This window comes from Meleagris gallopavo, chromosome 14, assembly GCF_905368555.1.
Source record: "Meleagris gallopavo chromosome 14, MGAL_WU_HG_1.1, whole genome shotgun sequence".
NCBI lineage: Eukaryota > Metazoa > Chordata > Aves > Galliformes > Phasianidae > Meleagris > Meleagris gallopavo.
Window position 1 is genome coordinate 12,146,784 of NC_139417.1, and position 13,283 is coordinate 12,160,066.

The following is a 13,283-nucleotide window of genomic DNA, read 5'->3' on the forward strand; positions in this document are numbered from 1 at the left end:
TGGTTTTGTTCATTCAGCAAATTTTCTCACATTTTAATATACTCATCCCCAAAAACTCTTTTTTTTGCAGGAAAAAGTACTTGTCCAAGATAGTAAAAGAAATCCAGTGATCCTTTTGCTAAGATGTGTTGGTGTTTAATAATGAAACTTAGTCAGGGAAGTATTTAAACCATGACATTTTCACCCATCAAAAAGCATTCCCAGTGAAACCCACCCAATACACTCTAAGCCACGACCTGAGAATCTATTTTATTGCAATACTGCAGTAAATTCTATTACACTCCTTTATCACTGCTCAGCTTTCCAAAGCTTGGGGATTTTCTAATTTCTTTTTTTCTCTCCCTATCACCTCCCTGCTAAATATTCAAAGCAGACAACAAAAAGGCACAGGAAAAATAAGGCCAATGCAGCAAATTGGAAAGAAGTAAAATGTTTCTATCTGTTATTTGGTTGTTAGAGTTATCTTAATCAACCCAAACAGCTTCTTTGAGCCATCTAATCTGATTTTACAAAGTACTAAACCATAGCCATATTTGACTTTCCTTTGATTCCAAATGTAAAAAATAGCCTTTATCTAATGTTTAGGCATACAATCTAACTACACATGCATTTGCATTATAAGGCAGTGAAACATGGCTGGAGAGCCATCTTGGATGTTATCTATGTTATTACTCAAGTAGAGAGTATAGTCATAAATCCTTTTCCCCTCCATCCCCCACCTTTTTTTCAGAAATACACTTAAAATCTGTTTTTAAGCTTCACTGGCTCCATTACATTTGAACTTCTGTAAAAAGAATGTGATATGAATATTTAGAGAGAGAGCACAGACAAAAGGTATATTTTCATAACGTGGTTTAGCTTAACTGTTCCTATAATTAGCTACAATTCATTAGGCAATAAAAAGACAAACAAAGAGATGATGAACGGAAGGGCAATATTTTCCTTTATAAAACTAAGAAAAAACTTAAAAAGATGCCACTTTCTATGGCTTTCCTTGTATAAATACATCCAGCAGTTTGGAAAAGATATTTTCATCGCTGAAAAATTTAGTCTAGAAAAAAAAAAAACTGTAAACATCTTCCTGTGCAGTTTCAATAAAAAGCATTTACAGCTATTGCACACTTGGGATCTTTTGATCTCAAGATAACATAATGGCACAGCAATGGTCTGCAGATGGCTAGCTTTGATTTTTTATTAGTTCTTATAATTGTCTTTTAATTTGTATTCTGCATAATAAGCACTCACCTTCACCGTTTGTCCAGCTTCAGGGCCATCCTGTAAGCAAAGGGAGAAGTCTCAGGTAAGAGGAACTAACAAAGATCGCACATAGGGATTCAGAAATATCACTTATTAATCATTTACATCCAATTTCATTGTATGGTAATTTAGCATATTCTCCAGGGGACCTTCCACTCAAAGTTTTCAGACTGCTGCCTTTCCACATCAGGCCACAGCAAATTGAGAAGCTGCATCTTGGACCACAAAAAACACAGTTGTTAATTTTCATGCTTTCAGATTGTATTTTTGAATAGCAATATGTTTCTGATCCTCGTGAATATAAAATCAGATGTGTGAGAATTTAGTCAAAGCATGCTTTCTTAAAGTCTTATTCTAATAAAACAGGCTTAGTCCCTGAAATAGTTTTAAATAGAGCTCTTTTTTGGAGTACAAACCCAACACAAATCCGAAAGGTCTGAATTGATAACATATTTAGATGGCCACTTCTATCTACCTGCATATGAACAGGGGCAAGCAGGAGAGCAGGAATTCCCTTTTTCCATCTCAAGCAGTGGGTTACCTTCTCTAGAAGGTCAATCCACTAACATTACCATGCTTCCCCTCCGCCCACTCCCTTTAATTATTATTGTGCATTTATTGCCCCCTAAAGTTTTGAATGGCCTTTTGTCATGGGCTTAGGGAAGTAGTTTGGAAGTTTGGTTCACAAACCTGAATTGTGATGGTGAGTGAGGTGGCACAGAAGTGTTTCTCCACTGCGTTGCCAACCCTTTGAGCTGTACGAAATAAATCAGCCACCTCCTCAGGACACAGGTCACGGAAACGCTCCACCGGCCGCAGGGGGCAAACGAGAACATCTGAAGGTGGGATTGTCAAGGCACAAACACACATCTGAGTGGCCTGGCAGGACAAGTATCTCACCCCCCAGTTCGTAACATATTTCTGATCGCCTCTCAATTACACAGACTCCTCCTGCTCTGAGGGTTACAGCAATTAAAGCATGTGGCTAAATACATTCAATCATACGATGCTTGGTTCAGAAGTTTCCTCCAGCCCCTCAGATGAATGAAACAAGGTTCATATGCCACTATTAACACACCTAAAGGAAAGCAAAATTTTCACAAGCTCAAAGTTACAATTTCGAGCTACACACAGAACTGTTGGAATGTAGCATCTTTGTATGTAAGAGACGTTCCTTTTTGTGTTTAAAAATGGGTGAAAGCCAAAGGATTTTAAGGTGGGTTTGGGTTTGTGACCTGAGACAGCAGTTTTACAGTGCTCTTCCACGTACACAATATGATGTATTTAAAAATCTTGATCTAACACCTCTAAATGTCACGTATCTAAATGTGAAAAACTAACACTATGCTGATAATAGCAAGGAATCTTTAGGAAAAATTTCATCTCAGGAAGAGTGGGGAGGCAGTGGCACATACTGCCCAGGGAGTGATGGAGTCATCGATCCCAGAGGTGCTCAAGAACTGTGGAGATGTGGCTCTGAAGGATGTGGGCAGTGGGCATGATGAAGGTGGGTTGGGATTAGGGGCCTTCACGGTCTTTTCCAACCTTAATGATTCTATGATTCTATAAATGCTCACCTGTCATAAATACTATATGATGTTAGAAACACAGTAAGATATTTCAGATTTTTCCCTGTTAAGCGCTATGTTTACAACACTGCAAATACTTTGATTTCATCCTACCTTGGTAACAGTGCTTCGTGATTCAGTGAAATGAAACTATAAAGTAAACAACAGAAAGCACACAGATGCTATTCACAGCCACCTGCCCTGCTGCATTCACAGAAATTAATAATTGCTATGGTTCCTCACTTGAAAGTCAGTTTTGTAACATTATTAATAGCGTCCAGAATTCTTTGCAGAGCTTCAGTTGTGTAAATCAGACAAGAAAGCACTTGGGACTTACTTCTAATTTCTGTTCTCTGCAGACAGGAATTTTTTTCTGATTTACAGTTTGTGTTTGTATTGTGTTCTTACAATACACCTTTAATGCCATTTGAACTCTCCTGACCAAAGGCAAGGAAAATTAACAACTTCTTGTTTTTCCAGTATTAAAACGAGTGCTCAAAGGACTATTTGAAGAAAATTAAGCTCCTTGCCATTGTATTACAGTAATATTTATTTTTACTGCATCTTAAAGCCTGCAGGTATTCAGAAACATTCGCCATGTTCCAAGAAACGCAACTAGGAGATGCTCTGTAGTTGTAACAGGTTCACACAGAGGTTACACTGACATGACTTAAGATGCCTCAAGAACCTCAGGAGATATTTGAAACAAAGAATGACTAACGCATGCAAACGATGTTTTTTTTCCACAAACGGAGAAGTATGTTTGCATTCGTCAAGCTTATCACTGGAATCTCAATTAAAATTCTGACTGGAGGGGGAAAGCAGACATTTTCTGGTTGCAAAGAAGTAAGGGCAGGTTTTGATAATTTTTTAGAGTCCAGATGAGGACAGACAATCTTGTAATAGATATCTGCTTAACTGGGAGCAGATTTTTCCAGCAAGCCCCACAGCTAGCAGCTCTCTCTGCTCTCAACAGGAGAAGGCTGGCCTCAGCTGTGGACATTAATCTGCTTTGAGAACTTGGCCCTTCCTCACTCAGTACAACAGCAGCTATGCCACCACTACTCATTTCCTCTTTTTATAACTCATGATATTAAAATACTTTAAGGAAGAGAAATACATATTTAGCAAACATATGTCGAAATGAACCAATCTTGATTGGGGAAAGAAGTCTCATTTTGTGGATTTTCAGTTTTAGAAGGCTGTTTCTCCTGGTGAGCTACTGGGCATAATAGAGCTCCTGTAATTTATTTGTGTCTTCCCAGCACACTGTACAAAGCATCTTCACAAAGGATGCCATTGGCTGAACTCAGGGCCCAAGGGAAGAGCTGGAAACTTGCTTGGCAGACCTGATTTCCATACCAGGAATAAAGGAATAGAAAAACTAATTAATTCTACTCATAAAAAGGAAATCCATGTCAACAGTAAAACAGGAAAAAGGACATTTGTTTAATCTGAGTTCATTTTTCAAAAGGAGAGAAGGGAAGCTTTTACCCTTAGGGCATCTGATACTTAAGTAGATAATTATCCTTCTTCTGCAGCACTGCTTTATTATCATGGGTCAACGAACCATTTATAAATGAAGAATTTCCCCTCACTTACCTCTAGCAAAACTGCTGCTTACGTTAAGACAATTTCCTTTCCTCCTCCAGAATTCCTCACTCCCTCTCAGCCCTGCTCATGCCTCACCAGCAATTGTTTGTTCTCTACCTGGCTCAGGGCCACAGGTATGAATTTTTTGCATTAATCATAGTTTCTACAGCCATATATTAACACTGGACTACTTGTCACTGTGATGCATTGCAAAAACCAAGGGCTAAACACCCTTGTGAGAGCTCACTCCCAAACCATGCAGTACAGAGAGCAGAAGCCGTGTGAATTCTGTTGCTGACCAAGGCAAGACATCTGTTTTCTCTTCTTAATTCCATCACTAATCTGTTCTGTCATTTGTGCAAGTTGTCTATGTATCTCTCTCTCCTCCTCTGCTCTTTATCTGCCTTATCTTCTCAGATAGCATTTGCCAGTTGGTGCGATGGATGTTTTCTTATGAGGCTCTCTGCTGACGTGGGGCCGCGTGATGCTCCCGCATTATCAAATGATGCTCTCATAAACCACGTCCTTCTGCAAAAAGGAGTTTCACTTCCTCCTCACATTACCATGGCTCATTTACAACTCAAACTAGATTTAACCATATTTCTGTCTTTGAATATGATAAATAATTCAAAGGCACAATCACACACTGGAGCATCGTTACTGAACTTTCCATCATTTCAAAATAATTCTACAAAGAATAATGATAAAAATTCTGAATCAGAGCTAAATTAACATGAGAATGTAATTAGGACAACATTCAAGTTATATTTAACTATGAATAAATAAAAAGGCAAATGTTAGAATCATTTCATGGATTTGAGGTCATTAGGAAAACAACCATTCACTGCAACTTTGAGTCATAGATTTTAACTACAGTTTCCAGCACAGGGAGAGTTTATAACATTGTATCATGGTCAGATTTTAATCTAAATAAGCCTTCTATTCATCTCAAAAATTCTCCTGAATTTCAAATCAGATAAACTGTTCATTGCTTTCTGCAATTACCCTCTGCAAACACTGCTGTGAACTACCGAGATGCTTCAGGTGACTGTGTATTAATGATGCGAGCGAGAGCGAGTCCATACCTCTGTGTACGTGCAATCACTCCTCCAGCAGCAGCAGCTGCTGCCATCCGAGATGCCTCAGGGCATCCAGCTGCTGCTGCAGAAGGTCAGGAGCCTTCCCTATGCCCTGCGTCGTATCTGCCAGCCAGGGGGACGGCTGTGTCAGCTTAGGGCATCAAAAATGGCAGCAGGTGTCTATGGTTGGGCAACAGCCTCCATCTCTACAGAGCAGCCCAGCAGGATGAGGGGCTGATTCCTGGCAGACACTGAAGGCAGCACTCTGCCTTTGGAGAGTTGGGACTTTATGTTTCCTTTCTCTAAAAACCATAATTAATAATTTCATGATTTCTCCATTCACTCTGAACTGCTACTGACTGATGAAGTTTCTATTTCTAAGCTTTGATGTGCACAGCTGTTATTGCCTTCAAATTCTATGAGTCAGTCCACATCATTAGAGTGTGTGCGATTTAATATGTCAACTTCTTCATCCTAAGGAATGGAAAACCTTTATACCTCATTATAATTTGTGTATGTTCCTCTCTCTAGATCTCTCAGAAGTCTCTCAGCAGCCTTACTTTCTTGTCCCAATACCTAAATATGCATACACAAATCAATATGCACACCCTCTCGCACACTAGAAGCTTCATTAATGATTTATTAAACAATTAGGAATGTCAGTATTTTCCATAAACTGGCAATAGACAGGGCTAAAGCTCCAGCTGTATTAGTGGAAGTGTGGAATCATGAAGTAGCAGTAAAACAACAGTGGGTCAGACCTGCTACCCTCAAACCACTAACCTCAAATTGAGCTGAAACCCAGGGATGACCTGCAACCTCAACAAAACAGCTTGCCCTTACATACCAGGCACAGCAGCCCACTCCCCACATAACCTTGAGGAGATTGTTAAATGCACTAAAGCCTGAAAACCTCCCCCATAATTCAAATTAACAGCCTTTGCCTTTCTCCCAGTGTTTGTATAATTAAGATAGTAACCTGTTCAGAAAAGCTTAGACTCAAGGCCAAGAAAGCACAGTTCAACAAGTCTCCACACTCCACACACCAGCAAAGCCAGGATGTTGAAACATGTCAGCTCTCAGCACTCAACGTCAAGGTTGCACACATTTCTGTAAATCTCTTTCACTATTTCATTGACTTAGACCACAGTAACTGCAGCCCTTGGAGACTGGCATTCACAAGGATTTACTGCAATGGTACCTGGCTGGACACAGCCAAAGCTATGCTCAGTTTTGCCAAGCACAATTTCCCCATCCACTTCTATGCATTTAAGGATACATTTGCATAGGAGACAATGGGCCTCTAATGAAAAGCAATCATTTGCTAAGCACACAGTGACTAAGTTGATCACACAGAGAAGGCTTCAGATTCTGGAAGAAATGTAAAACACATGGCCAATATCTGCATGCTCACCATTTCAAAAGCACTTTTCCTTTTCCTTTTCCTAGTAGACAGATTGGAGACCAAAACTCAAAGGCACAGTAGTCATTTCCATTGGCTCTATCTGAATTACAACTTTGAACTCCAAATTACTGCAATTCTGAATCTAGGGTCTAATCTAGACTCCATGCTCCCTTTAGTGGGATTCTGATAAGCCCCATAAAGACCCTATGATCAATTTTCACACACAACTATGCAGTTATATGCATTCTGTAGTTCTGAATCTTTGGGAAGGAGGTCTTTGACCTTACGGGTTAAAAAAAAAAAAAAAGAGCAAAAAACCCCGAACCAAACAACAAACAAACAAACAAACAATAAAACAAAACAACAAAAAGGAAAACATAAGAGACTGAAATTTCTTTTATGTGAGAAGCTTTAGAACTAAACACAGCTTTTTCCTGGATGTCTCTATTTTGCTGTATAGAAAACGTACTTTCAATTTAGACTTCTGTTTTCTGACTTCAATTTTCAAACAGAACAATTCAAAGCTTCATAAAGGAAAAAAAAATGATGTGCAGGTACAGACATTCTAATAATAGGAGTAAAGTTGGTTTCTTTCTTTTTTCTTTTTTATTTTGAGGCGACAGTTAAAAACACTAAAAACTGACAAATTTTCCTAACACAAGGATTTAGAAGAAGAAAATACATGGAGAAAAAGGTAGAATGCCTAAAAACTGAAAGAGTAGCTGCTTCTTTATGAATATACGGGGTTTGGCCAAGGCTGTTAGCTTTCTAAACCATTTGCTATAAAGGATTTTAAGTTAGGAAAATGATTTTCAACGTGGTCAGGAATTCACAGATGGTACTGAGATAAAAATACTACTGTTGTACTGGAAACATTAAAAAGATTTCAAAAAATAAAAGTTTTCCCTCTAATAACAGCACAAGACTCAAAAATATCAAAAGCTACCAGATATTTTAAAGGTGAAAAGTAGGAAAAATATTCAAGTTAACTCAAATGTTTTGAAAACTTAGAATGCTTCAAATCTTCTTAAAACTCTCATAATTTCTCATTAATAATTTATGTTTGGAAAACTCATGAAAATGATTTTATCATTAATATTTTGGCTTTGACTAATCAGTTTGCAGTACAGACTGCAGCACCACGGATACCATATCTTTCTAAGAGGAGAAGGCATTTGAGAGAGGTGCAGGAATTGTGTCCTTTGAGGATGGGATTGCTCAGCAGGCAGCCCAGACCTCCCCAGGGTGGGGAGACAGGACCTGGATGTGGCTGCTGGGAGCTCAGGGGCGAAAGAACCAGCTGGAGAAGGCTGCAGCAAATGATTATTTATAACCATCTCATGCATCTGTATAAAATAACCCTTCTGCACATCCATAAGCAAGCTGATGGGAATGTTGAAATAATGGGCTGTGGGGAGCTGGGAGAGGGATTATTCTTTTCTTACTCTCTTTTACATGAATTTGCATCAAGTGCCCCAAGCACAGAGAATCATTCAGACGAAGCTTTGAGTATTAAAACTCACCACAACGTTGTCCCCACAGTCAACAAGGGACTGTAGGCAGGGGTATTGAATTCATCACTGCATCTTAGCACAAGTTTTCTTTGTTCAAAAACTCTAATTGCTAACAGAAATCAGTCCCACAGCTCAGGAAAAAAAAAAAAAATACCAGGAGAGTGCATGACTAATAAAATTAATATAGCTGGAACACAACCACTAGTCATTTGTCTTATTCTGCCCTGTCCTTGAACAATTTTGCACATTTTGAAAGCTACAAGAGCAATTCCTCTACAAAGAAAACAATAATGGCTTCACAGACACTGCGCATAGGAAGAAGGGATGAAGGAAGCAAAGACAACTGGAAAAGCACATTTATGTACACAATTACATACACACAAAAGCTGTATCAAAGTAGCATGGAAAAAGTCTTTAAAAAATACACATTCTCCTGCATTAGGACAATAGCTCAATGCATCACTTCAGCCCCACTTAACCCACTGAATGTGCACAAGTAATGCAAGAACTGATGCAGGACAGTTCTTATTCAGCAAGACAGTGTGACTCACTTCTAGAAGGGAATCTGTAAAGGCTATGTGGATTAAAAGTGAGCACTTCATAACAGGAAAAGATGAAGGAACACTTCAGCAGGTTTTATACATAGAATTGGATTTAGATATATTTTAGAAGGATGCTCTGGTAATGGTACATCACAGAACTTGTCAGTTTGGGAGAAAACATATCTATAAACAACAAAGATGAGTAAGGCCAAATAAGAATGAAATAAAATTACAATAAGAAATTATAAAATTGTTTCAGACTATTAAAATAACACACATTTTTCTGATCTGCTATGCCACTTCACCGCATTAATAAGAAAAAGTCATTAAGATAAGACAAATTATCTAAACACAACTGATTTTGATAAGGCAGCTCAGTACACATTTACATTAATACAGAAGGGCAGATTGAAGCAGTAAAAAAACAGAATTAGTGGTTGCAGTGGAACAAAAAGTAATCAGTGTAAATCTTTGACACAGAGCTCTGTGCACCATGATAAGAGAACTGTTTTAAGACCACACTGTAGCTTTCATGCAGGTTTGGGGTTTTGTTTTTGTTTTCACTCTGCCTGATCTTTTCATCCTACTGCAGATACTTAAAATAATTCACGTCAATTAAAAGGTGTGCTAGTTACAGGAAATTAACAGTATTATTTTACTTTCTGCAGTATAAGTCAGTATATCTTATTTAAATGCAGATGTCAGATAGCACACAAAGTACAAAGGACTGCTACTCAAAGCAGAGTGACTCCATGAGACAGAGGGCTGCAGCAGCGAAATGTGAGATTCCGAAGTGTTAACTTTTCATTTTAAACAAGCCTTTCAGGTATTTGATTTCCCTTTACATGCCTTTAGGGTATGTCAAGTAGGTCACTTAGAGCTCAGTTCTTCATAGTGAGTGGTATCTTACTGTAGGATTCCTCCCTTTCTGCTAGTGACTGACCCCAAGGGCAGCCTCGGGCAATAGCGGGTGCTGAAGTGGAACCACAGCGAGAACAGCAACAGGAGGTTGTGGCTCAGAAACATGCATCTGATCCAAGTTTAAATTGGTGCCAACTTATTGCAGAACTAAACTTGTAGTATGGGGAATCATAACCACATTCTAGAATCACATTAAGCACTTGATCTTTGAAGGTCCAAAAGCAATATCCAGTGGCCACACTGGGAAAGTAGAAGCCCAGTATAAAACCACTTCATCTGCAATTGCAACTGCTGAAACTCTCCTGTAATGACACACTATTGTACAACTCATACCAGATAATGACTATGTCTATATTGCTCTTAGCTGATATACCCTGCATCTAAATAAATGACAAAACCACTCACAGTTAGACAGGGCTATCCATGCATGTACATCATCTATAAATGTACAAGACAGCTGGAAAAACAGCCAGAGAATCATAGAATGGGTTGAAAAGGACCATAATGATCATCTAGTTTTAACCCCAGTGCTGTGTGCAGAGTCACCAACCAGCAGACCAGGCTGCCCAAAGCCACATCCAGCCTCCAGGGATGGGGTATCCACAATATCCTTGGGCAACCTGTTCCAGTGTGACACCACTTACACATACCCTTTGCAATGGTGCACTAAGTCTGTGCTGAACAGCATGCAGAAAGACATGCTTCTGGTAGCACATGCTAGACCAACAGTACCTTCATTTCATAGCCAGTGAAGCATCAGCGGGAGGAATGCAGTACAAGATCAATTACTGGAGTACCACTGGGGACAAAGAATGGGCTTGGATAATCAAGGATTCAAATAATGAAGGTAATTTTGAATGTAATTGATAGCTAATGAGGAACATGAATAACAGGGAGTTTTGGAAAACTGAATTTGGATAATTCAGACTATCTTACAGTAAATGTATTCCTCAAAGAATACTGTGATGTATGCTGGGATTTTCAAAGTTTTTGAAAGGAATAAGACAACTGATTCCCATTAATTTCTCAGAAGTGGTTTTCTACTTAGTTCTGTTGAGGAGTTCACAAAACAGCTTGAATTAAAGTCAATGGAGGATTGTGCATCTTCTTAAACTGAAAGCTCTCATGGCATATTTTACAGACAATGTTATTGATATTGCTGTAGAGCAACAGGATAGGCTATGCTGTTCCAGATAATTCCAGGAGATTAGAATAAGCTTAAAATATAAAGGAGAGAAACAAACTTCAAACAAAGAAACAAAGTTTTCTATGTCTCTTGCAAGAATGTCTTAGCATTCAGAACATCAGCACCTGCAGAAACATTTTGAAAAAAAAAAGAGACCTTTCTATCAGCTTTATGAATGAGTTTAGTGCACTTGCAAGTCAGAAAGGCAATCCCTTGTCTTTGCAAGATTGTGTGTTCATCTTTACTACTGCACCTAAATATAACTCTGCCAGAGCCATTCAATCAGTTCCTTTGAATGCTATTACTTAGTCCACAATAAGGACCTAGATGAATACCTTTTCCACATAGGCTAACATGCAGTTGAAATGGGCATAACAAAGAAATGACTCTGCAAGTGGAAGGGTCTATTATTGTTTTGCAAAGGTTACTACTACTTTGTTGTTTAGAAGAACCTATGGAAAATAGTGTTATTGTCATCCCAAGGAGTTTCACATTATTCACCAGTGAAGCACAGGAGCATGTACACACTCCCCCATGCTTTCAGTAGACAGAAGGTCACCCTTAGATATGCTAACAGTTAGGGAACACAGAGATGGTAAATAAGGGAAATTAAATTAGAGTCTGGTGGAGATATTTCAAAATAAAGAAGATTATAACAATAGCCTCTTCTGCAGTTTATATATATGAGGGTTACAACAGCTAGTGATGCAAAGTAGGGAATCAGCTTTCACTCTGCTGCAGTAAAGGCAAATGTGGGGTGAAAATATCAAAGACCCTGTGTAGCACTTGAGATTCAGAGGAAGTCCATCATTGAAAGAAATTATTTTAAGCCACAAACTCTTAGCTGCTTAATTTTGACAATTTATTTCATATCTGTTTGATATGAACACAAAAAGCTTGATATCTACAAGAACATTCACAAAAAGTGCATTTGTAAGGGCAAAACGCTCCCAAAGATACATTTTCCCTCACCTGCCAGAGGAGTCAGTTTTGGATGTCATACTTAAAGCTGAGAAAATGTAAAACGGATGTAGAGTGTGCAAAACACTCCTTTTAAATACAACATAAAACTCAAGCAGAGATGATAAAGCACCCGAGATGATGAATGCTATAAGAGAGGAGGGAATCAGAAAGGAGGTTTCCTCCTTGGTTTTCACTCGCATAATACACCCTCTTTGATAAGGACAACAGAACCCTGCATCATGATAGCCTCAGTAGATGCTTTTCTTGTTAATGCTCATTGTTCCCAGCTCAGATCATCATAGCTAAGCATTTCAGCATGCACGGTACATAAATTCATACCCTCATTCAGGACTCCTGCAATATTCAAGCACAGGAGAATCAGGAAGACAAAGTAGCAGTTTAACTCTGAATAACCTTATTTTGTGTGAGTGTCATCTGAAACCATTACTTTAATGTGATTATCTGTTTTTATTATTTCCTTTCTGTGGACTTGGAATAAAGACACAACTGAGACTCTCTTAGACACGGTCGTTGGCACCATTACAGTTTTTCTACTGTCATCAACAGAGATCTGATCTGTAAATCAAGTTAGACTGTGAGGGCTACCAAAGAGCAAGCCCTCTTTATCACGTCATTACACAGCAAAGCTACCAATTCTTCTGACTCACTCAGAAAAACAGACTGTTTTAGTTCCTTTACATAACCAGAGCAGTTCTTAATGCACAGATTATTGACTTAGTGGGGTTTTATCATGTCCTAGAGTACCAGGGGATTCCTTAATCCAGGCCTTCTTTGCATGATCTATTTTCATGGCTCTTTTTATTGTCACGGTCTGTCATTATAATGATTTGCAAATCCAGAACCAGAGCATGCTTAGCTCAAAGAAGAGAGGGGGAGAGGACATGTCCTCCCTCCTACCTGCCCTCTCATACAAGCACTGAACCCCATCAGATGCAGTATGACAAAAATTCCTGCAAGGCTGATGTCACATAACTTACAAGGGCAAATCCTGTATGTCTTGTAGCTGTGAGATCAATGCAAAATCAACTGAAAAAGGGGTATGAAAAGCTGCTTGCAGAGATAAGATGTCCCGTGTCTCTCCCTGTGGGTCTCTACTCAGTAAAGAGACCAGAGCCTGCTCTCCTTCCTCCCAGTCCCTGTTCCTCTCCAATCTATCCAGTTCCAGTTGTGTAGGCTCAAATGGAAACTCTATAATCCCCCCACTCTGAATGAAGCTCCACAGTGCAAGGACAGG

General features: G+C 39.0%; 1 protein-coding gene across 8 annotated transcripts in view; it reads right to left on the minus strand.

The window, feature by feature from the left end:
• The window catches only part of FHIT (fragile histidine triad diadenosine triphosphatase), a 512,252-nt gene that overhangs the window by 132,051 nt on the left and 366,918 nt on the right, over positions 1-13,283 (minus strand). For all 8 annotated transcript variants that reach the window (XM_085235677.1, XM_031555606.2, XM_085235680.1 and 5 more), the window contains 2 exons: positions 1,948-2,093; positions 1,246-1,275 (listed from right to left, as the gene is read on the minus strand). In XM_085235677.1, coding sequence (XP_085091803.1) covers positions 1,246-1,275; positions 1,948-2,093 — 176 coding nt within the window. The remainder of the gene's footprint in view (positions 1-1,245; positions 1,276-1,947; positions 2,094-13,283) is intronic.